At 33.1% G+C, this 26,556-nt stretch overlaps 1 protein-coding gene across 1 annotated transcript in view; it reads right to left on the bottom strand.

Annotated features, from left to right (window-relative positions):
• The window catches only part of LOC126880064 (midnolin homolog), a 57,365-nt gene that overhangs the window by 26,715 nt on the left and 4,094 nt on the right, over window positions 1-26,556 (bottom strand). The window contains exon 3 of the mRNA XM_050643720.1: window positions 16,793-17,150. Coding sequence (XP_050499677.1) covers window positions 16,793-17,150 — 358 coding nt within the window. The remainder of the gene's footprint in view (window positions 1-16,792; window positions 17,151-26,556) is intronic.

Genomic DNA, 26,556 nt, shown 5'->3' with positions numbered 1-26,556 from the left:
CAAAGAGATAATATTTGTATGTTATGAAATTCGAGTAAACGGATGTCTCTTTATCTAGACACATGCCGGTATTTTTACAAGCCGGTTACTCATCGTAAATCAATCAGTTTAGCACTTAAAAATTTATTCTTGGGGATTAGTACAGTTAAAATTGTTAGACAATTATACTATTAAGCAATATAATTGAAACTTTTTTCTACTTTGAAGGACAAAAAAGCGAGTTCATTAGCAGAACGTAATTCAAAATTATTCTGCAAATTACATTTGATACAATATTTGATTAAAATATCTCATTTTTGATGGTAAAAAATATATTAAATACATATATTAATTTGTCTGGACTAAAGGTGGTAAAAGATGGTCTGGAGTTATATTTTTGTTTGAATTTGCCGACGGGCGATAGACAGATGGTGTCAACTTTACATACATTCTTCTTTTTGTGTCAATTAACTAAATTAAGTTTTTTTGCACATCCTGCATAAATAATCATGTTAATGTTTATATTACTGAATAGGGAATTAAATATCCTCCAAATGAACTAGCACACGACCCCTATTCTCAACAAAAAAAATAGTCGATTACGTCATCACGCCCAGATGGATAACGTCACTAGTACGATATATGTCAAAAAATAATAATTTAAATATCGAATAACTCTTGTATTTCACATTTTTTTCTAATTCTGTAAAGAAAGCAGTTTACAGGGATGTCAAAATATAGTGAATAACCCTGTACACTTAATTATAAACATTTTGAAGTGAACACTTCTTGAGGGTCGTTGTGCACTTTCTGGATGGGAAAAAGTATTAAATTAGCGACGGTCATCGCTTCGACGAAATAAATTTTTGAAGTGAAAATTTCTTTAGGGACGTTGTGCACTTTTTAGATGGGGAAAAACTTTGAATTAGCGACCGTCATCGCTTCGGCGAAATACATTTTTAAAGTGAAAACTTCTTTTGGGGACGTTGTACACTTTTTAGATGGGGAAAAAGTATTGAATTAGCGACCGTCATCGCTTCGACGAAATAAATTTTTGAAGAGAAAACCTTTTTAGGGACGTTGTGCACTTTTTGGATGGGAAAAATTATTAAATTAGCGACCGTCATTACTTCGACGAAATAAATTTCTGAAGTGAAAACTTCTTTAGGGACTTTGTGCACTTTTTGGATGGGAAAAAGTAATAAATTAGCGACCGTCATCGCTTCGACGATAAAAACATTTGAAGTGAAAACTTCCTTAGGGACGTTGTGCTCTTTTTGGATGGAAAAAAGTATTAAATTAGCGACCGTTATCACTTCGACGAAATAAATTTTTGAAGTGAAAACTTCTTTAGGACGTTGTGCACTTTTTGGCTGGGAAAAAGTAATAAATAAGCGACCGTCATCGCTTCGACGAAATAAATATTTAAAGTGAAACTTCTTTAGGGACGTTGTGCACTTTTTCGATGGAAAAAAGTATTAAATTTGCGACCGTCATCCCTTCGATGAAATACATTTTTGAAGTGAAAACTTTTTGAGAAACGTTGTGCACTTTTTGGATGGGGGAAAATTATTGAATTAGGGACCGTCATCGCTTCGACGAAATTAATTTTTTGAAGCGAAAACTTCTTTAGGGACGTTGTGCACTTTTTGGATGGGAAAAAGTATTAAATTAACGACCGTCATCGCGACCGTCATGGCTTCGACGAAATAAATATTTGAAGTGAAAACTTCTTGAGGAACGTTGTGCACTTTTTGGATGGGGAAAAATATTAAATTAGCGACCGTCATCGCTTCGACGAAATAAATTTTTGAAGTGAAAATTTCTTTAGGGACGTTGTGGACTTTTTGGATGGGGGAAAAGTATTGAATTAGGGACCGTCATCGCGACCGTCATCGCTTCGACGAAATTAATTTTTTGAAGTGAAAACTTCTTTAGGGACGTTGTGCACTTTTTGGATGGGAAAAAGTATTAAATTAGCGACCGTCATCGCTTCGACGAAATAAATATTTGAAGTGAAAACTTCTTGAGGGACGTTGTGCACTTTTTGAATGGGGAAAAAATATTAAATTAGCGACCGTCATCGCTTCGACGAAATAAATTTTTGAATTGAAAATTCTTTCCAGTCTGACGTTCCAAATTTTTAACCTGTTCCATCATTAAAACTTCCCCTGTTCCAGTGTTACCGTCCATCAAAGTTTGTCCGACTAGACACCCTTAAAATTTTCAGCTTGCTATTAATCAACTTTTTTTGGTACGCAGGATCCAGGCCTATATAGTGTGACACTTCGTATTCGATCTTCGGGTCCTTTGACTAGGGCGCGAAAAACCGACACAGAACGGAAGTAGTCAGAGGCGAAGCGAAGCGAAGTCGCCTGAAGTATTTACCTCTCTACACTCTCGTGCTCGCTGAACTTCATCAACTTCGCGAGTAGTATAGTGGGCGCTTTAAAGATAATATTTGTAATTATGTTCATTATTATACGCTTGTTTTATATACTCGTGTCGCTTGTTTTATGTACTCGTGTCGTGATAAGTATATCGTTCAGGTTTAAATATACTATTATAGGTACTTGATATTTCTTATCTTAATCCCATTCGTAGAATAAAATTCAATTTTGCATTGTTAATAAACATCAGTCTTAATTATTTTGGCAGAGACATTATCAATACCACGCCTTTCTAAAGAGATAAGAGATGGTAGACTGGCTATTTTAGTTGTAAATAAACAGCGGTTTGTTGCTCTTTCTTAAAATATTGGTTTTGAATGAAGGATTTTTATTTTTTTTTAGATTTTTCTAGTTATTTAGACATGTCTGTTCCGTTAAGACGGGCTCCCATGGAGTGTGGCGTGGCATGCTTCATCAGTTTACGTTGGCAAAGAGAAATATATAATAGCGAAAAGAAAAGACAACACGGTCGGAGTATCTTGTCCTCTAGTATAGTATTAAGGTACACCACCAGTGTTGGCGGTAGAATTTTAGTAGGTTGGTTGAGTCACACAATAATAAAAATTATAACAAAATGTCGTTAAACCACAAAATTACCATGACGCTGATCGTACCAGCCGTTGTCGAGTTGGAAGGGCCTGTTTCAATCATCTGATTTTCTTTGAATGAAACTGTTTACTTTGACAAACGACCGGACAGTCCTCACCACTCCGCGCTGGCCATAATTAAAGGGATTGGTTTTTATCCAAGGATCGTAAATCACAAATTCTGAGGGAAATAACGTTATTTCACGATGCGTTGATTCCCGTTCTTAGTTTTTATCTTTTTCTATTACATGTTTTCTATTTCGCAAGGCGTGCCACGCTACGTTCGGTTGGATCCCAGCTTTATATTCTCCCAAAGCTGTTTTTTGGAAGGCGTTTATTATAAGCAGGTCGTACTGCAGCCACAGTTGCCTTACCAATTAATCTTCTTCTTCTTCTTCTGGTAGCACTGCAACCCGGGGTGGGTCTGGCTGACTGCACAACTCGCTTCCATCTTGAACTGTCGTCCATGATAGTTGGGTCAGTCGGTAGCCCCATTGTTCTTAAATCTGACCATATTTGTCTCTCCATCGCATTCGTGGGCGTCCTAACGCCTTCTTCCTGTGGGCGCTTCCTCCCAGATCAGCTTGGCAAGGCGGTTATTAGGGAGTCTATGGACATTGCCAGCCCATCTTAGACGTTGAGATTTAATTTATTGGACTACGTCGCTCGCTCTATACATCTGCTTGACCTCAGCATTTGCCCTCATTCGGTATTGGTTGCTATTAGGGTCATGATAAGGTCCAAAGATTCTTCTGAGGATTTTTCTCTCAAAACATCAAAATCTCTCAAAAAAGTTTTCTGTCAATTTCTTTGGTCAGGGTCCACGTCTCACGCCCATACATGAGCATTGGTCTAGTCACTGTTTTATATATTCTGATCTTTGATGCTCGTGTTAGGCATTTAGATTTAATAGTATTGTGGAGGCTATACAATTTATGACAATTAGTAAAAAACCAATACTAAACGCTCAACTTACAATCAACCAACAGAATATCGAAAGAGTCGAGCAATATACATATCTGGGCACGAATTTAAATAGCCAATGGGACCACTCGACAGAAATTAAACATTTAAACCTGGCTTTTATGTCTACCACCTTTTGATCCTGCTTTTCAGCTTTTATAAAATGTAAGAAATCGAAAACATAGGTTTTCATCTTAATGTAAGAAAGTGAGAGCTTTGGCTCTGTTCTTATCAGAACCAGCCAAATGCATCTCTTCTACGATTCTGCGAGATTCTACAACGATGGTTTACCGTTCGAGCGAAAGAACTTTGAAAAAAGTAGCTGGATTCCCTGTGTCTGACCACACGTCCAGTTACAGAGCACAATAGGGTGTAGGGTGAATTGAGTAGCCTGATTCCCCTATTAGTGACATGGCGCCCAACATACTGGATCTACGACCCAGCCTGACGAAATTTACTTGCCTCCAACCATCACCCTCTGGAGAGCCACGACGGTTACCACCGTCGCCGAAGTCGCAAGCAGCAGCTTGTGAAATTTTGTGCAAGCGACACCGGCGTGTTAAATGAAGATTTTGGGTGCAGCCTTCATTAGTAGCTCTAGCAAAATATGGTGGTACAGCTCTTTTAGCTGATCTGAAAAGGGATGGCATAATACCCATCGACAAGAGACGTTGTGATGGCAGTTTTAAAAATTTCTTAAGAATGAAAAGTTCTGATTTTGAATTTCTCATAAATGAAATCGGCCATAATAGTCCGTTCTTTAAAGGTAAAATATTGCAAAACCTCTAAATTTTAAAGAACCGCTTGGATTGACATGCAATTTGGCATACACATAGCTAACAAGTCAAAGAAAAAAAGTGATATTGTGCCGATATGTGCTTTTGCCCTGGGGGTGGTTTTCACCCCCTCTTGGGGGTGAAAAAATATTCGTCCAAAGAAAGTCAGGAAATGGATAAACTGGCTAATTTTAAGTAACTTTTCTTCTATAGAGTTTTTTCACTAAGTCAATACTTTTCGAGTTATTTGACAGTGAATATGTTCATTTTTTCAACAAAATAACCAGGCTTTTAGACGGTTTTTCGTAAATATCTCAAATAGTAAGTATTTTGTCGAAAAAACATTTTTAGCAAAAATATAGCCTGTAAAAATTTTTAAAAAATGGTGTATATATCACGTCTCTGCACCTAGTAGAAGCAGGGTTATAGCTAATGAAAAATAGGTTCATATTCGTCAAATTCCAAATGGAATACTTTAACGTGAAATAACCAAAAATTAAGCACATTTCGGGGAAAATTCATTATAACTTATTTAAAGTGTTTAAAAAAAGCTTCATTTTTGTTTTATAAAAAAAGTTTCTAACATCAAAATTAAACAAGTTACGCTCAAAATAAAGTTAGTCCCTTTTGGTTTTGGTAAAAAAATCGAGAAAATCACCCCCTAATTAGTATCTTAAATGAACTTAATCGTTACGACTTCACAAGTTTCTTGACTCGTGTATATATTGTTTATATGATCTGTAAGTTTCATCGGTTCAAAGTCCTTATTATTGAAAGGGCTGTAGTTAAAAGGGGTTGAACGAGTCACTGATCACGAATGTATGCAAATTTAGAAACACCAAATCTTAATCAATTTTTGTCTAACAGAAAAACAAAAAAATACATAATATTCAGAAAAGCAAATCTGACTTTTTTGTTTTTCGAGATTTTTGGTATCTCTAACAATTTTTAAGTTATTTTGAAAAAAAGCATATTTTTCAAAATTTAAATTTTTAAAAATTTTACTATGAAACCAAATTGTTTCAAAAATAAGCACTTTGACTCGATCAAACTTACAGATCATATAAACACAACATAAGTAAAATAATTTGTGGAGCGGTAACGATTAATTTCATTTAAGTTGCTAATTAGGGGGTGGTCTTCCCGATTTTTTTTGCAAAAGCAAAAGGGACCAACTTTATTTTGAGCGTAACTTGCTTAAATTTAATGCTAGAAACTTTTTGTAAAAACAGAAATAAAGCTTTTTTTAAACACTTTAAAAAAATTAAAATAGGTTTTCCCCAAAAAGTGCTTAACTTTTTGGATATTTCACGTCGAAATATTCTATTTGAAATTTGGTGAATATGAATCTATTTTTCATTGGCTATAACTCTGGTTCTACGAGATCCAGAGACTTAACGCGTACACCATTTTTTTTTTTACTTTTTTATGTGCTATATTTTTGCTAAGAACGTATTTTTAGACAAAATACTTACTTTTTGAGTTATTTGCGAAAAACCGTCCAAAAATGTGGTTATTTTGTTGAAAAATGAACATATTCACTCGCAAATAACTCGAAAAGTGTTGACTTGGCGAAAAAGCTCTATAGAACAAAAGTTACTTAAAATTAGTCAGTTTACCCATTTCCGGACTTATTTTGGACATTTGTATATTTTTTTCACCCCCAGGGCAAAAGCACACATCGGCACAATATCACTTTTTTTCTTTGAGACATGTAAGCTATACGTATGCCAAATTTCATGTCCAACCAAGCGGTTCTTTAAAATATAGAGCAAAAACCGTGAAAGAATGGACTATAAAATAGGCAGGAAATGCACATTTTTTCAAGATGCAATTGAGGCGCTCAGGTCTAACCCCAAAAACGAAGCTTTGAGATAAATGCAATCTTTGCATTCGAATTTACATTGTGCTTATGGAATGGCGCTACAAATTATATAGCGCCATTTAGCCAAATATAGAGGTAGGTTGTGTAAACCCTTGTTAATAGGAAGCTTTAATGTTGCTGCTTTTATTTATATATTAATCTAAAAATACTTAATTTGTGGGTTAGGCCACTGTTGCTCTGAGCGCCTCAATTCCAGTAAGAGAAAGATTATAGCAGTTCTGATAAGATTCGTTGCAAGTGGAGATTCCTACCAAAGTTTAAGATATTTATTTAAATTTTCTAAGCAAAGTATTTCGAATATTGTGCCAGAGGTTTGTGACGCTCTCATTGACTGTTTAAGAGACACAATCAATAATTGAAGTATATTTTTTAAACTGTTTACTCATTGCATTTACAAATTCTGTAAACAGTTACAAAACTTTGTTACTTAACATGTTTTGTTATATAGTCTGGACCCGGCTTTAGATCTGTAAAACTTTTTCTTGTACAAATATGTATCTGGAATATTTCGCAAATAACTATTCACACTTTTCAAACATTGAACACACGAAAATAACATTGAAAAATGACGTGACTTTTGTTACTATCGAACAACACCACAAATAATTTTATGAGTTCAACAAATTAAGTGCAGGTAAACAAACTTATTTATATTTAAAAAAGTTATGATTATGCTGATGCATAGCAATAACATGTAAACATTATTGTAATAAATAGAAAATGCGACATGAAGTTTTAATCACTTGAATTTATAGCAAGTGGTTATTCTTATCACAGTCGATTTGAAGGTTATGGGCCCAAATGTTATTAAACTTTCAGTCTGTATAATCATTTAAATTATTTATACGAGAATGAACTAATATGAAAAGAAAACAAATAAATAACTTTGTCTAAGATCAATCCTTGTTTATCACGAGATATTGTTATTTTGGTTTTGTTTGATTTTAATAAGCGCTGGACAAGATGATATTGCAGAAATGTTAAAAACTGGAAGAAAGCTTAGATGAAGTTCAATGTTGCCAACAATGCACAATCAAACTGACTACAAAATTTCGCATTTTGCTCAAACTATTTTCGTATTTTTTGTCGACAATAAAAGGGATGGTCGAAATTAAACAAAAACCGGGATACGCCTATTCTGCAATATGGCGATTCCAAATTTGATGCTTCCAAAATGCAATGTTCCCAGATTTACCATTATTCTAATATTAATCAGTTTGATTTTTTAAATACAACACTCCAGACATTGTGTTAAATATTATTGCAATCCTCACTTCAATACGGTTCAACCTTACATTGTGTAAATTTGAGAAGGTGCCACCCTCTATAATTTGGTCGATGTAGAATAAAAAATCTAAAAATATGCAACAACAGGTCAAATTTATTTAGTCCAGAGAAATAAGGTTTTTTTCGGGACATTTGAGCAACCAGGTTGCAAATGGATTTTTTGGGTACTATATACCTAATATATTATAAATACAAAAATGCCCGTCACAGTTCGGACGAGAATTTTAGTTATTAACAAATAAGCGTCAAAAATGGCAGTTTTCTCGGTTAAATCGCTACAGGTAAAAATAGGGTAATTAAATATCTTATTTAGAGTATTCATCTTTTAGTAGATGGGCAAAGGTTCAAAATGGCAGTTTTTGAATTTTGATCCGATCATTTGTTGCTTCGCTAATTGCAAAATAAGACTAAAATTTCGAAAATAAAAAATTTGCTATAACTTTTGCGAAAATGAACTTAAGACTTTGATATTGCATAAAAAATTGAGACAACCAGTAGGTACATATCAGGCACAAACAATTTCAAGACGATTCGTCAATTAGTTTAAATTTTATTCAATTTGTTTATCCCAAAGAGCTTTTTTTTGCAATGTTGTTGTTCAGAAAATAATAATGATATAACAATTCTGTGGCAATAACATGAAAGAAGAACACTTATATTTTCACAGCATTTAATAAAATCCATAAAAAGTCATTTTTATCATTCCGAAAATATTTTACTAAAGTAGAGTCATTTTTGGCTTAAAAATAATTTGAATAGCTTTGTCAATATTGAGTGTAGAGTAAATCTACTTTGGGATTTCAAAAGCTGGTATTTTCAAAAAAAAAACTTTTCTCCTAGTTCAATTGTGGTCAAACTTGGTCAATCGTGGTCACTTTTATTGTTTAATTTAGTTACTCCTATATACATAAAATTCTCCTGTAACAGTGTTAGTTACCATACTCCTCCGAAACGGCTTGACCGATTTTTAAGAAATTTTACACGTATATCCTGTAGGACTGACAATAGGTTTTAATCTATTTTTCATACCCATAATTTATAAGGGGGGTTGCCCCTTGACATTTTTTTTTATTTTTTTGGACAAAATTGTCTGCCTTAATTTTATATGGTGTAGAATTAAAAAATACATACAACCCTTAATGTTCACTCTTCTATCACCAACCCCTATTTTTTAATAGCCATCTATAAAATTCTCCTGTAACAGTGCTAGTTGCCATACTCCTCCGAGACCGCTTGACCGATTTTTAGAAAATTATATATGTATATTAGATAGCTCTTAGAATCTTTCGTAATCTATTTTTTATATCCCTGAGTGATAAGGGGGTTCCCCCTAAAATTTTGTAATGTTAGGTGGGGATATGTGTACATAACGTACTCTACAAGACTACGAGTACATAAAAATTAAAAAAATGATGATCAAAATCCATCAACAAGCTGCGGAGATATTAATTGCAGCATATGTTTGAAGAATCAATTTCATTTTTTGAGTGCACAGATTTTAATAATTCCCCTCCACCTACCACGAATCGATTTCGTTAGGACGTAATTTTTAAACCTTTATTAACCACTTTGTTGAAGTTTAAAATTTACTCAAACTTCTACACAAAAACTATATACCTTGAACTTCAAAATTGCGCTAGAAAGGTTGCTAAATTTTTATAAACAAAGTAGCTGTGAATTAAATAAAAAAAAGAATGAGTGTATACTTTGTACGCACGTAAGAAGTTATACTTCTATTATATGATTCCAACGAAATTAATATATGTACTTTAAACAGTTTATTTATATTTTATTTAAATATTAAACTAATCTTAATACTTACTACTTTCCAAACATTTTTATTAAAACAATAGATACCAAAAATTAAAAAAATAAAAGAATAAAACACACACAAACACATTGAAAAATGCACCAAAGAAATGATTTCTGAACAATAATTGTTGGCAAAAATTTTAACTAAAGACGCATTTTTTGAAAAAAATTATATAACAAATATATTCACAATCATAAAATGTATAAAAAAAAATAAAAACTTGCCTTGGGATTCGAACCCGCGTTCTTAGATTTGAAATCCACTTACACACACCCGTCACCCGTCTTGACCACTTACACGTACTTGTCATGTGGGAACGTAGGCTAACTAAACGTTTTACTGTTTGACAGTTCTGAATTTAATCAAATTAGTTTGATTTTTGCGTGTGTGTATTCGTTCACAAAGGGAAATAAAATATTAAAATACAACAAAACATAGAGTAAGAAAACAATAGGTATATTAGATGAAAAGTGGTAGAAATTTTGTTCGTAATCAAATTATGTAAATCAAAGCATTACCTACTATAAATAGATAGGTCATACATTTTCCAAATAGGTAAGAACCTACTTATGTAATTTTTTATTACAATACTGAAACATTTACAATTAAGTACGTACCTGTTGCTTTTAAAAACGATTTAAAAAGTTAATACAATTATAAACTTGCTTTTGTCTGTGTCCTCACAACAATAAAAACTAATATACAATATTTGTTTATTCATAACCCCCATATGTCATTTGAACACCCAATCAGAGCAAAGATATAATGCGTCTGCGCCGAGGAACAAGGTTTTTGATGAATTCGCGCATATTAAATTTCACTCCCATCGCGCCTAAAGAAGTATAACCTCAAAAAGTGGCTAACTTTGACCGTAATTAACCTAGGCGAAAAGATTTTTTTGAAAATTCGTGTAAAAATACCAGCTTTTCAAATCCCAAAGTAGTTTTAGTTTAGCTAGAGTCAATATTAACAAAGTCATTCGAATTGTTTATAAGCCAAAAATGACTCTACTTTAGTAAAATGTTTTCGGAATGACAAAAATGACTTTTTAATGATTTTCTTTAAATAAGTTGAAAATATAACTATTCTTCTTTCACGTGATTTCCACAGAATTGCTATATCATTATTATTTTCTGAACAACAACATTGCAAAAAAGCTCTCTGGGATAAACAAATTAAATAAAATTTAAACTAATCGACGAATCGTCTTAAAATTCTTTATGCATTATATGGACTTCAAATTTTCATGCAATATGAAAGTTTTAAGGTCATTTTTGCAAAATTTATAGCAAATTTTGTATTTTCGAAATATTAGTTTTATTTTAAACTTTCCGAAGCAACAAATGATCGGACTAAAATTCAAAAACTGTTATTTTAAACCTACTAAAAGAAGAATACTATAAATAAGATATTTAATTACGAAAACGAATTTAAACGAAAACACTGCCATTTTTGACACTTATTTGTTAATAACTAAAATTCTCGTCCGAACTGTGACGGGCATTTTTGTATATAATATAATGTATTAGATATATAGTATATAGTACACAAAAAACCCATTTGCAACCTACCTGCTCAAGTGTCCCGAACATGGTATATTTTTGTCTTACTGCCCTGGCGTAATTTGTGAGGGGGACATTTTGTAAACCAGTTTTCAACTAAATTACATCAACCCTCTAGCGGGGCGGACACAAGCCCCAAAATCTTTAATGGAAAAGGGGGTTGAGTGATACTTCATTTTAAAGGTCGTTCAACTACCTTTTTAAAAATAACACACACTATATTGTTTTCGGTACTTTTGGAAAAATCAAGTAAAACCGTACAGTCCCGTCGGGATAGCATTTGACCTTGCATGCCGAGCTGCCAAAATTTTATTTTTCTAATATTTAGGGGGGGGGTCAATAGTAGTGTAAATTTAAAATCGCGACTGAATTCCGCCGTGCGTTAACTGACATCTTGATTTTAAAGGAGAACAATTTTTGGTCAATATATCCGCCATTTTAAACTTGTCGAAAAGTTGAAAATGTTGGAGATATTGAGCAAAAACCGTTATCTTGGTTTTCCTTTAAAATCAAAATGGTGGCTAACGCAACAACGGAATTCAGCCGTGATTTTAAATTTACACTTCTATTGACCCTTTCTAAAGATTAGAAAAATAAAATTTTGGGCAGTTCGGCATGCAAGGTCAAATTCTGTTGTATGCCTTTAGCGACCTCTAACGAGGAAAGATGAAGTGAGTGTCGATAACGGTTAAAGTAAACTGTGATCCCAAGGCATAACCATGCCATCAGGCGATGCTAAGGATCTATTCCACTAATGCATCAGCAGTTTACCCATATATACCGCTATCATTTTGTACTCTGCACAGAGTACCTTGTAACGGGTACAAAAGTCATTAACGTTTTCGAATCCCTAGTATTAATTTTGCTCCACTCTGTATGTTAGAATCGTTGGATTCATGTGTTGTGTTTCAGAGTATTATGTAATTCGTTTTCTCACAATATTAAATATTGTGTATTTTGTTTATCTGACCATTCTCTGAAATGTGACATAGTTGTTTATGAATGTCTCAGTTTCGTCCGCTTGTAAGCTTGCCGTCAAAGAGATCGGGATCATAAATTTTCCACTAATATGTTTTTGACGACTTTGAGACTGTGAGAAATGTTTATCTTGTGACGATAGGAGCTAGGATGTTGATATAATAAATTCCATAGTGGAGATAAAGGCTATGATAGTGTTCAGCGGGCCAGATGTGTTAGAGCTGACTTAATCATTTTTGATGGGAAAAGTGGGCAGTACGAAATTTTGAGATTTGTTTGTTTATTTTTTTGGTGATTGGTTGAGCTATTTTGGTATACGCCAGAGGGATTGACCTAAGAGCGTAATTTGCAATTTTCTATTGGACAAGATTTAGATTGATTGAGTGTCAAGTCTGTTAATTGGTCGTTGAATTGTTGGTAGGAAGATTGAATGATTTCTGGAGAGGGCGTTGAATTTTGGAGATTGGAGTTTGTGGAGATCGGTGCAGTTAGTTCCATTAGGGCCGCCATCAAGTTAAGTTTTGTCTGGCAGAGAGAGAGAGAAGTGGCCGGTGCCTCGGGCCGCAGATGCGGTTACCGGCAAAATTAGAGTTAAGTTCCAGTTTCAAGTTTGTGCAATTTTATTGCATATGTTCTTGTGTTTGGTTAGTGTTTGTTCCAGTACGGCTTAAGCAATCTGCAGGCCACTGCGTTCAGCTGTTTTTAAGCGAACGCGATATTTTCGTACCCCTATTGGTACTATCTTTCTTGACATGCAAGCAGAAGTAGAAGTTTTCTTTTAAAGCATGAAGATGCTTTTATTTTTGTTAATTTTGAATCCGTTTAAAGAACTAGATAACAAATTCTTTTTTTTTAATATTTTGTTTGAGTAGAGCTAATTTACTATGCGGAATGCATACAAGGCTGGATTTTTCTATAAACTATGGTTTCATCAATTATGTACTGTTGCTGTATCAATGGGTGCGTTCGGACGACCATAGCAGCTGACTGTCAGCAGAAATCGACTGAGTGGTTGTATCCAGCCGTGATAGGGAAAGCTTAGTAAATCTCTCAGCGGCCGACTTCCAGCGGTGACGTCTGACAGCTACTGCTGGCTCAGCTGTCCAGCCGCTGTGGTCGTCCGAACGCACCCATCCATTTATAAAGTGACTTTAGTGAAGTGAAATCGCGCCTTGGACTTAACAACCACCAAGAATCAGGGCAATGATTGTACAAGGTATTATTTTTTGTTATGTAAAACTTTTCTTTCATTTTTTTGTTTGGTAATCTTGATCTCTGTTTGTAACACCGTGAGATCACCGATTCATAAATTCATTTATTGTTTTAATAAATAATGTTTTATTATTTCTCTTTTCCTTCTTAGACCAGGGCGTATCTGTAAAAATATTAGTACATTTGGACGTTGAGAGGTGACTCAAATTTTTTTGGAGAAATTGCTTGAAGATAAATCAAATAATAATATTTGAGTTATCCTCCCTCTCAAAAAGGTCCGGAACATTGTTTAAATAATCAAAATATCAAAAAATTCGATTTTTTTCTTCGTTTTTTGATTATAACTTTAAAAGTGTTCATTTCCGAGAAAATTTGTACTGACATAAAAGTTGTATAATTAAATTTCCTACAATATAGAATGTGACAACACGTCACAGGAAGCACTAGAAGACCTAACCACGGGAATAAAAGTAAATGGCCGACCAATCAATAATATACGGTTTGCCGACGACACTATTTTATTAACCGAATGTCTTGAAGATTTACAACAAATGGTTGACAGAGTGGTAGAAGTCAGCCAAGAAAACGGATTGTCCCTAAACACAAAAAAGACACAATTTATGGTAATCACAAAAGCTCAGCAGTGCCAAGAAAGCATAACAATACATGGAGAACAAATTAAAAAGGTTGAAAAATATAAATATTTGGGTACAATAATTAATGAAACTAATGAGTACACAGAAGAGATTAAAGCAAGAATAGGACAGGCAAGAAATGCTTTCAACAAACTGAAAAAAGTACTCTGTAGCAGGGACATTACAATTTCTTTAAAGATAAGACTTCTGAGATGCTACGTGTTCTCCGTATTATTCTATGGGTTGGAGGCTTGGACATTAAAAGAAGGATATTTCGGACAGATTAGAAGCTTTCGAGTTATGGGCCTACAGAAGAATATTAAGAATAAGTTGGGTGGATAGAGTCACGAACATCGAGGTGTTGAGAAGAATGGGAAAAGATAAAGAGGATTTAAATACACTTAAAGTCAGAAAACTACAATATCTGGGACATGTTATGAGGGGCGAGCGTTATAACTTGTTACAATTAATAATGCAAGGAAGAATACAGGGTAGAAGGAGTCGCGGAAGAAGACGCATCTCCTGGTTAAACAATTTGAGAGCTTGGTTTAATTGCACTTCTGCTGATCTCTTTAGAGCAGCGGTATCGAAAGTGCGAATTGCCGTGATGGTTGCCAACCTTCTTAGAGGAGATGGTACATGAAGAAGAAGACAATATAGAATTGGTTAAAAATTTAAAAAATAGTCACCCTTGTTGCAAAATAGCAATAATTGCGAAAAAACTATACAAAAACAAGTATTCGCATTTTACGTTTTTTCAACCATTTATGCTACACTTAGGACCTTCATATTTCATCCAGAAAAACTTTGTGATACAGTAAAACAATACTGTAAATTTCATTAAGATCGGTTCAATACATTTTGCAAAATAAATTTTGCAATCCAGCTTTCGCAAAAAAAATTCGTTTTTTTAAATTGTTACAGGACTGAAAATAAAGCAGGTAGCAAGTTGAATTTTTTTTTGCCTATAGAAGTGTACTGTACCTTTTATTTGCAATTTGAAAAATTAAAATCGATTAACTGCCACGGCGTCAGGAATTTTTTTAAATAAACATTAATTATTGGTGCTACGCGCAGGACAGCGGATAGTTTGCTCTGATTGGGCATTTCAATGACCTTTGATAATGATTGATACATTTTAATTTTTATTACATTTCGATATAAATAAATAAATTTGTTTATTGCAAAATAAAAACACATACTCTATCCTTTGAAATAACACTTTTTTAGCAAAAACTTTCTTTGTTCATATATTTTAACTTAGGGAATAAAAGTTTATTATTTTTAAACATATGCAATTGTTTAAACAATATTTCACAAACAATAATAAAATTAGTTTGATTTTTGTGGAATTAAAATATTAAAATACAACAAAATATAGAGTAAGAAAATAATATATTAAATAAAGATTAGAAGAAATTTTGATGGAAATCAACTTGTGTGAATCGAACACCGCTGCCCTGCACGCAGCACCAAAAATTAATGTTTAATTAAAAAATTTCCTGACGCCGTGGTAATTATTCGATTTTAATTTTGTAAATTGCAAATGAAAGGTACAGTACACTTCTATCTGCAAAAAAAATTTAACTTACTATCTTCTTTATTTTCAGTTCTGCAACATTTTTAAAAAATGAATTTTTTTTGCGAAAGCTGGATTGCAAAATTTATTTTGCAAAATCTATCAAACCGATCTTAATGAAATTTACAGTGTTGTTTTACTATATCATAAAGTTTTTCTGGGCAAAATGTGAAGGTCCTAAGTTTAGCATAAATGGTTGAAAAACGTAAAATGCGAATACTTGTTTTTGTATGTTTTTTTTTCGCAAATATTGCTATTTTGCAACAAGGGTGACTATTTTTTAAATTTTTAACCAATTCTATATTATAGTAAATTTAATTACTCAACTTTTATACCAGTACAACTTTTCTCAGAAATGAACAGTTTTAAAGTTATATTCAAAAAACCAATAAAAAAATCGAATTTTTACTTCATATTTTGAAATTTTGATTATTTAAACAATGTTCCGGACCATTTTGAGTGGGAGGATAACTCAAATATTATTATTTGAGTTATTTTTAAGCAATTTCTGCAAAAAAAATTGAGTCACCTCTCAACGTCCATCTCAAAACAGATGAGCCCTGGACTATCTCTCTTGTATCGTAAGAACAATAAAGGATTGGCTGAGTATAGAGTAGATAAGGTAAGTCACGCTATATTTGTTTTCACACCATATTTGTTTACATATAAAAGTATTGTATATATTTTTTATTTGACCTGGTTTTTGTTTTATTTTGATTTAGCTATCTTTCTTTTAATGTTTCTATTTTTTTTTGTATATTTTTGGTTCCCATAAGGTAACCAGTGGCGCCCAATAATTTATTTCTTTTTATTTGACATTCTTACTTTGATTTTCCTATTTTTTATTTCTAAGCTAATAAGAGTATACTAATAACATCCCTTAAAAATCCAACCCATATCTCTTCCGATTCTGAGCTACCGTGGACAATTGTTCTCCAAAGTGCATAACACGTCACATCTTCTTATAACATATCAACACCTTATCAAAATTTTATTTTCCATCAACGTTTCACTGGCATTTCACGTGTTATGTTATAACCTATAGCGTGAAACAAAATAATAAGAAATAACAAACAAATCACTTACCTCTATCTTTTCCAGAGAACACATCAGCAGACAGTCTTCTAAGTGTGTGCTGCAGGTTGCGCGAGGCCTGCAATAGACTAGGAGGGTTGGTGGGTGGATTCGCTGATTGGGGAACAGTAGTACATGTCCCGGGAATGGTGGTAGAAGAGGAGGAGGACGATGGCGTGGGAGACGCGGGCGTGGGCGAGTTGGGCGGTTTCACGCCTGAAACGGTACTGAGTTGTAGCTGGATGAGCATCATGTGATCTCCCAAACGCATACTGAGATTGAGCGGTGCTTTACCACACAGGAATTCATTCACTTGGGTATCGTTTAGAGATTCTAGGGCTTGCATTATTCCGATTTCAGGACGCTGGGTCTGGAAAGAATACATTTCATTAGTAACCAATTAATAATCTTTTTTTATAACATTATTCATTTTTATTGGCTTAAATGTATGCTCTTTGAACCTTCTACAATATGGCTAAAACGTTTTAGACGCCTATAAATTGTTTTCTTTGATATGGCTGTTCTTTGGCTGTTTCTTAATCCCGTAGTAGTGCTTAAGAAACAGAAAATCTCTTTTAACCCTTAGCCGGGCAAGGTGGGTCCGATGGACCCGAGGCGCCACTTCTTTTATAATAAACATAGAAGTATGTTTCCGTTAACATAATCATAAGCTATTCAAAATATGCATTAGGCATCATTAGGCAGAAGTCGATCGAGGTTCAACAAGTATGAGAGTGTAGACGGCCACCTTGTGCAACTTTGCCTCACTTCGTTCTACTTCCGTTCTCTGTCGGTCTGGCGCGTCCGTGTCAAAGGGATCTTTGCCGGTATCGCACCGCTTTTTTTGACATAAAATTAAGAATTATATATTCACCCTTAGCGTGCATACGGTCATATGATCCTTGTCGGTATCGCACCGCTTGAATGTGTTCCTCGCGAAGTAGAACGAGTGTGTAGAGAGGTACTTCGGACAACTTTGGCGAAGTAACTTCGCCGATAGTGTGGAGCCCGCTTTACATCCAAAATGAAACGAAAACAGAGATGAAAAGCAAACATTCAGCCCTGTAATGTATTACTCATGTTAAATGTAACGTAAAGTTATCCTGTAGTTAAGTTATAATCGTCGAATTGGTGTGGTGTGATGTATCATATTTAACTTAATTACTTGCGTTACTTCTTGAGTTATCTGACGTATCAACTGTCATTCAATAACGCGACGTTATACGTAAAGTTATGAGATACATATAAACTTACGTGCATAGAAATCGGCCCACTTAAAAATTTGGTCATTTTTGATGTCTAGTATTTCCTAAACCTGTTGGCCGATTTAAGTGATTTTTTAAACATGTTATAGCCTGATTCTTTAACAATACCACTGTAATAATATTGTTGCTAAACAGGTAAATTTTCATTGTATACAGGGTGTACCAATCAAACTGTGTTTTTTTCTCAAAGTTCGCATCACCCTGTGCAATATTCTAGCATTTATAAAATACTGAAATTAAAACTCTATTATAGCCTCAGGCTTTCTTAATATTATGTTTTTCGATTCATTCGTTTATGTTGGATAATAAAAAAGTTAGGTACTTTAACAACTAGACATGTTCTTCATCAATACACGGTGTTTCTAAATAAGTACGACAAACTTTAAGGGGTAATTCTGCATGAAAAAATAATGATGTTGGCTTTATAAACGTATGTCCGCAAATGTTTCGTTTCCGAGATACGGGATGTTGAAATTTTTCTTACAAACTGACGATTTATTTATTACTTTAAAACCAGTTGAGATATGCAAATGGAATTTGGTGAGTTTTAAGAGATAGTTATTGCGGATTTTTTGACATAAAAAGAATTATATATTCACCATTAGCGTGCATACGGGTAATATGATCGGTCATATTACACGTATGCGCGCTAATGGTGAATATTACATTCTTAATTGTATGTCAAAAAATGTGCAATAACTACGTCTTAAAACCCACCAAATTCCATTTGCATATCTCTTAAAGTAATAAATCGTCAGTTTGTAAGAAAAAATTCAACATCCCGTATCTCGTAAACGAAACATTTGCGCACATACTTTTATGATGCAAACGGTCATTATTTTTTATGCAGAATTACCTCTAAAGTTTGTCGCACTTATTTAGAAACACCGTGTATTGATAAAGAACATGTCTAGTTGTTAAAGTACCTAACTTTTTTATTATTCAACATAAACGAATGCATCATCATATTCAACAAAAAGCAGAATGTTAAGAAAACCTGAGGCTATAGTTGGGTTTTAATTTCAGTATTTTATAAATGCTAGAACATTCCACAGGGTGATGCGAACTTTGAGAAAAAACACAGTTTGATTGGTACACCCGGTATACAATGAAAATTTACCTCTTTAGCAACAATATTATTACAGTGGTATTGTTAAAGAATCAGGCTATAACATGTTTAAAAAATTACTTAAATCGACCGACAGGTTTAGGAAATATCAGACATCAAAAATGACCAAATTTTTAAGTGGGCCGATTTTCATGCACGTAAGTTTATTTGCTTTAACATCCCATTTATTTACAATCTGTAATACTTACTGTCACTTGCTGTTGCGTTTAGTAAATTTCAATTTCCGACTTATCATCGACTTATTTCGTATGCTTTAAATGATGACGCACGGGTAAAGATTCGCGGACTCAACTGTATATCAGAACGTGTCACTTAAAATGACTAAAATATTTAGTAATTTATAACACTGTCGAACCTCATATTAACTTATGTTTTATAGCAGTTATTTATAAACAAAAATAAATTTAAGATAATATTGTGTAATATTTTGTGATGATAACAATGTTACAAAATGTTAAGAATTCATACAAGCTTTCATGTAGGTTGTTGAATGTTTATTTTTTAGATTATGCAGCACTTACTTTTTTCAGATATAACTTTTGCCAATATTTACTTCTTTACATGTTTAAAAATAATGCAAACAAAAAAGAACAAAGGAAACAAGTGGCATGACCAAGCAAAATTGTTGGTGAACTATGGGAACTTTAAGTTATGTCCACAATCAAGTAATATTATGTACTGATAAAAGTGCAATCGAATATGTTATTATATTTATAGTTTAGCTCTCCAGGCCTAGAACGCCTGGCTTAGTTTACTATTCTTTTCCAATCTCTCCTATTTGCTGCTTTATTTTTCCAATTTGTGATTTTAAGTTCTTCTATGTCTCTTTCAACATCTTTCTTCCATCTGGTTTTCGGTCTACCTTTCTTCTTTTTTCGTCCTATTCCTCCCGTTAGTATTCTTTTGGGAAGTCTCGTGTTTGGAATCCTTTAGATATGTCCCAACCATCTCAGCCTTTGTGATTTCATTATCCCTACTATATTCGGTTCTCCATACATCCTCTCCAGTTCTACATTTGGTCTTCTTATCCACATTCCATTCCGCCAAATATTTTTCTGAGGACTTTTCTTTCCCACACTTTAAGCTGATGACTTTAAGATGACCTGCTTGGATTTGTTTATCGTCCATGTTTCACTGGCATATAATATAATATGGTCTTATTACTGTCTTAAATATTCTTATCTTAGCTCTTCTAGATATATTCTTGTTTCTTAATAAGTTGTTTAGAGCAAAGATACAACGATTACCAGCCATAATTCTGGCTTGGATTTCTTCTTTTATACAGGGTGTAACAAAAATACAGGTAATAAATTTATTCACATATTCTGGGACCAAAAATAGTTCGATTGAACCTAACTTACCTTAGTACAAATAAATGTGCACATAAAAAAAGTTACAACCCTTTGAAGTTACAAAATGAAAATCGATTTTTACCAATATATCGAAAACTATTAGAGATTTATTATTGAAAATTAACATGTGGCATTATTATGGCACTAGTATCTTAGACACTTGGTAATAATATGAAAATTTATTTATGATTTACATTTTTAGGTATATTTTGAACCATAGTAAAAAAGAAGCCACATCTCAATAAAAGGTGCCTTATCTAAAAAATACAAAGAGGCAAAAAAGTTTTAAAAATACTGTGTTTACTAATGGTACCGCAGTAATAGTTTAATTGGAACGTACACTAACATTTAAGGGGTTTAAAGGCACAAAACCCCCATAAATTTTGTATGTAAACGTATTAAAAAAGAAGCCGCATCTCGATAAAAACTGCCTTATCTAAAAAATACTAAGAGGCAAAAAAGTTTTGAAAATATTGAATTTAACTAATGGTACCACAATAATAAATTAATTGGCACATACACAAAAGTTTGGGGAGGTTTAAAGGAACAAATCCCCATAAAATTTTTAGGGGGTGCACAAATTTCACTATAATTTTTCTTTAAGATGTTCGTGCCATCGGAATGCCACATGCCTATTTTCAATAAAAAATCTCTAATAGTTTTCGATATATTCGAGAAAATCGATTTTCATTTTGTAACTTCAAAGGGCTGTAACTTTTTTATGTGCATATTTGTACTAAGGTAAGTTAGGTTGATTCGAACTATTTTTGGTCCCAGAATATGTACTTTAATTTATGACCTGTATTTTTGTTACACCCTGTATTTGATCTCCTAGTGAATATCACTCCTAGATATTGGAATCTTTCTACTTCTTCGAATTCATATATTTTGCCTTCTGTGTTTATAGTCCGGTATTGTCCTTGTATGTATTTTCGTTCTGTCCATTCCATATATTTAGTCTTTTCTTCGTTTATGTATATCCCTTTCTATCTCCCTATCGCCTCTAGTCTTTTTAGTATTTATTTTAATTCTTGTTTACTTCTGGCTATCAGTACTATGTCATCAACGAATGCCAAGCATTGGTGTTTTCTAGAGACCGACCGAATGTGATTTTTTTGGCCGAAGCCGATGCCTAAGTTCGGCCTGTAGGATACCTTCGGCCGAAGCCGAAGCCGAGCCGAAGGTGACTAAATATTTGCATTCATAGTAGGGATAGTCGATGGTCGATGTTTTGCCATTAATATTTAGGTAGTCAATACATCAGTAATCTTGAGTTTTAACAAATACCATAAAATTATTATATTTTCTCAGAATTTTACTACGTGAGAAATATTCAAATGAAGATCTTTGAAACATCTTGGCCTATTGTTAAAATTTATATCCTACCTACTACCTGAAAGTTTGTTAAACGTTTTAGTTTATTAGGGTAAAAATAGGGTGTAAATATTATTCAAATTATCAAAGGCTCGCCGAAGCATATTTAGAGATTATTTATATATGTAGTACCTATAGTATACTCAGAGCATTTTATTATTCCACCTTCGGCGAAACCTTCGGCTTCGCTTTGGCCGAAGCCGAATTTTGGCCGAAGGTTTAAATATTGGCCGAGGGTGGCCGAAGCCGATGCCGAAGCCGATTAATCGGTCGGTCTCTAGTGTTTTCGTTGGTATACAAGTCCTATCCTGTTAATTTCGACTTCTCCAATGACAATTTCAAGAAGGATGCTGAACAACAATGATGACAGTGGGTCTCCCTGTCGTACCCCTTCACCGACTTTAAACTTATCTGTTTCCTTTCCATTTATTTTAACCCTATTCTCTGTTTCTCCGAGTGTAACTTTTATCATCTTTATTAATTTTTCACTAATTCCAATTTCATATAGTGCCTTGTATATTTCTTTTCGTTTTACTCTGTCAAAAGCTTGTTTAAAGCCGATGAATAGGGCCACTGCAGATTTCCCGTATTTGTAGCTTTCCGCTTGTATTGATCCACTGTGCTGCGTCCTCTTCTCAATCCACATTGATATTCTCATATGTCATTATCTATCTTTTGTGCTATCTTGTCTTTTATACAGGGTGTCCCGAAAAGATTGGTCATAAATTATACCACAGATTCTGGGGTCAAAAATAGGTTGATTGAACCTCACTTACCTATATACAATAGTGCACACAAAAAAGTTACAGCCCTTTGAAGTTACAAAATGAAAATCGATTTTTTTTCATATATCGAAAACTCTCAGAGATTTTTTATTGAAAATTGACATGTGGCATTTTTACGACAGCAATATCTTAAAAAAAAATTAAGTAAAATTTGTGCACCCCATACAAATTTTATGGGGGTTTTGTTCCCTTAAAGCCCCCCAAACTTTTGTGTACGTTCCAATTAAATTATTATTGTGGCACTATTAGTTAAACACATTATTTTTAAAACTTTTTTGCCTCTTAGTACTTTTTCGATAAGCCAGTGTTTATCGAGATATTTTGAATATTTGTCGAATCCACCACACATTTGTATATGGTTAAGTAGGGTTATAGAGACCTGTTAATAATCTGAAAATTTATTTATAATTTACATTTTTAGGTATATTTTGAAAAAGAAGCTACATCTCGATAAAAGGTGACTTATGAACAAAAGACTAAGAGACAAAAGTTTTAAAAACACTGTGTTTAACTAATGGTACCACAATAATAGTTTAATTGGAACGTACACAAACATTAGGGGGTTTAAAGGAACAAAACCCCCATAAAATTTTTATGGGGTGGACAAATTTCACTATAATTTTGTTTTAAGATGTTCCTGACATAAGAATTATACATGTCCATTTTCAATAAAAAATCTATAATAGTTTTCGATATATTGAAAAAAATCGATTTTCATTTTGTAACTTCAAAGGGCTGTAACTTTTTTTGTGAGCACATTTGTACTAAGTTAGGTTCAATCGAACTATTTTTGACCCCAGAATGTGTGGTATAATTTATGACCATTCTTTTCGGGACACCCTGTATATGAGCCCATCAGAATCAAAACCTGCTAAATCCTAAATTTTTAGGTCTGCTAAATCCAAACTAAGTACAAATTTCTGAAGATGTAAGGGGCATATAGAAAAATGACAAATTAGTGTGCAATTTTATATTTATTGATGCCACTTTGATTGAGAATTGCCGGATACTTTTTAGAAAGTTTATATTTTTAATGCTTTTTTAGCCTCCTGACAAAATTTCAAAACATGGATCTAGCAGGTTTTGATTCTATAGGCCTCATTATGTACTGCAAGTATATTATATGCAACGTTTAGTAGCGCTATTCCTCAAACAACAAGGAACAAAGGAAACAAGTGGCATGACCAAGTAACATAGCAAAAATAATATCATGAACAATGTGATAAGTCAGTTTGTAACATTCATCTTATTACATTTTTGCAGGAAAAGTGTTACATATTATCACCTTTTTCATAAACATGCAAATTTTTCGCTAAATTTATTACATCATCAGACCTATCTAACATTTTCAGAGTCGTAAGTAGTCAACACTTATAGTTAAGGCCATCGGTACATAATTCACAAATATTTTACGGCTATCTCTACTTTTTCTGTCTTTACACGGCAAATTACGTGTAGTAAAATTTACACTGTTATGGATATGTAAACATTACTAGAATGTCATTCTACTTGAAAATGTCATCATTAACTTAAAGAGATGGCTTTTGAATGTTCTTGGATAACTGCTATTTGTATAATTGCAAATTATTAATTCAGTTAATAAATGTGATAATTTTTTCATTAACTATGTATTCAGTGATTGTAATAATTTATATGTAGAACAAAATCTAATACTCAATCGAGAAAAGAGAAAAAGTGTTAAAGTGATTTTTTAATAATACCTATATTGTTACTATGGAACACTTACAATTTTGAACATCTTTAACAACAAAATACTTGGATCACAGAATTATCCTGATGTATTCTCTGCTTGGATCTTCCACAAATAATACACAATAAATAACTTTTTATTAAGTTCACGTCTTAAATCAGTTATTTATTAAATACACTATATATCAATATTATTTAATCAACAACTCAAAATATTCCTGATGCCATGTCAAATATTTAAAATTGTCACTGATTGTCACTGTATGACTGACAATATTCTATTCGACTGAGTGCGTTGTAAGACAAAGATAGATTTGGAAAATATTACCAAGGACATTGTGTTCATTTTTTTCGAATCCTGAAAAAACCAATAAATATTTTTGAAAAATTTAAACGTGAAATGAAAGACTAAATTTTTACCGAGGGCCGAAAGTCCCTTAGAAGAAATAAAAAGTTTATTTTGAATGAGATATTTGAAATTAAAAATCACACTAAATTTTCTCTTAGTTTTTCACCCCGTATCTTAATAAAATAAACATTATAGAAGTTCTCAGGGACTTTCGACCCTCGCTAATAACGGTATCTTTTATTCTGCGTTTAAATGTTTCAGAAATATTTATTAGTTTTCTCAGGATTCGAAAAAAATGAATCCCCATTTGAATAGCATTGCAGCCGAAAATACGTACCCATTCTCTTAATATTAGATGGACTATAAAAATGCATTCCTTTGGAGACAATAATTTTTTGTAAGTTAAAAAGGAGGCTCCTGTAAAATTGTACTTTTTAACTTAACACCTTATTGAAGCAAAGAGGCGATATGTACAAAGTAAAGAATAATTTAAAGAACTCCAAAGAGTATACTTTATACTTATAAAGTTTAATGAACATAAGTCCGTTCATATTAACTTCACTAACAAGAAAATCAATAATCTTCCAATTATCCTAAAAAACGTTGTTCCTAATAAAAAAACAGCGAAATACCTGGGTTTAAATCTCGACGTCAAACTAAAATGGAAGGAGCACGTTAAAAAGAAAACTGAACAGTTGAAGATAAAGTACAAAAATATGTATTGGCTAATAGGTAGGTACTCTCAACTTTCCATCCAGAACAAAGTACTAATTTACCAACAGATATTGAAACCGGTGTGGACCTATGGCCTACAATTATGGGGCTGTACCAAAAAAAGCAATTACCGGAATTTAGAAACGCTCCAGAACCGAATATTAAGGAATATTGTATGTGCTCCTTGGTATGTTCGGAATGACGATTTGCGTAGAGATCTTAATATCGAATCTATTCCAAATGAAATTAAGAAAGTCGCCAGGAGATATGAAGAGAGGCTCCATAAGCATCCCAACCATGAAGCACTTCAGCTTCTTGTCAACGAACCCCAGATGCGAAGGCTCAAGAGGACTAAACCGTTCAAGCTCGTGTAATGTGTGAAGTTGTGCCGGGCTTAGTTAGTGTTGTGCATTGTATTGTAGCCACAACAAAGACGTGAGCAATTAGTGAAAAGCACAGTCAGTGCTGTGCAGCCACAACAAAGCAGTGGGCATTTCATGTAAAAAAAAGCTAGGATGGACCAGGTGACATCTAGTTTACAAACATTTTTAGGGAAATTAGGTTAAAGAAAAAATACTGATTAATCTTGTAGATTATGTGTATTTATAGTGTTTAAATAATAAAAAAATAAAAATGCATTCCTTTGGAGACAATAATTTTTTGTAAGTTAAAAAGGAGGCTCCTGTAAAATTGTACTTTTTAACTTAACACCTTATTGAAGCAAAGAGGCGATAATATGTACAAAGTAAAGAATAATTTAAAGAACTCAAAAGATTTATACTTTATAAATACAATTACCTAGAATCCTGGATTTCAAACAATAATGATCAAACAACAGAAATAGGGGGTCAGCACAGAAATAGCAAGAAATGACAGCACTTATAGAAGAGGAAAGCTTTTATCAAATTAACTTAAAGAAAACATTTCAAGAATGCGGAAAAGACAGTGCATATGACAATAAATTCTATAATCCAGAAAAATGGGGATGCAATATTTTATTGATTTTTACCAATCCTGAGATCTGTCACATGCCTCCAATTGAATCAAAGTACAAGCAACAACTGTAATAATTATAGTTAAAATTTACCTATTATTGTG

The sequence above is a fragment of the Diabrotica virgifera genome, chromosome 2 (assembly GCF_917563875.1).
Source record: "Diabrotica virgifera virgifera chromosome 2, PGI_DIABVI_V3a".
NCBI lineage: Eukaryota > Metazoa > Arthropoda > Insecta > Coleoptera > Chrysomelidae > Diabrotica > Diabrotica virgifera.
This window is presented reverse-complemented; position numbering and strand designations above follow the sequence as displayed.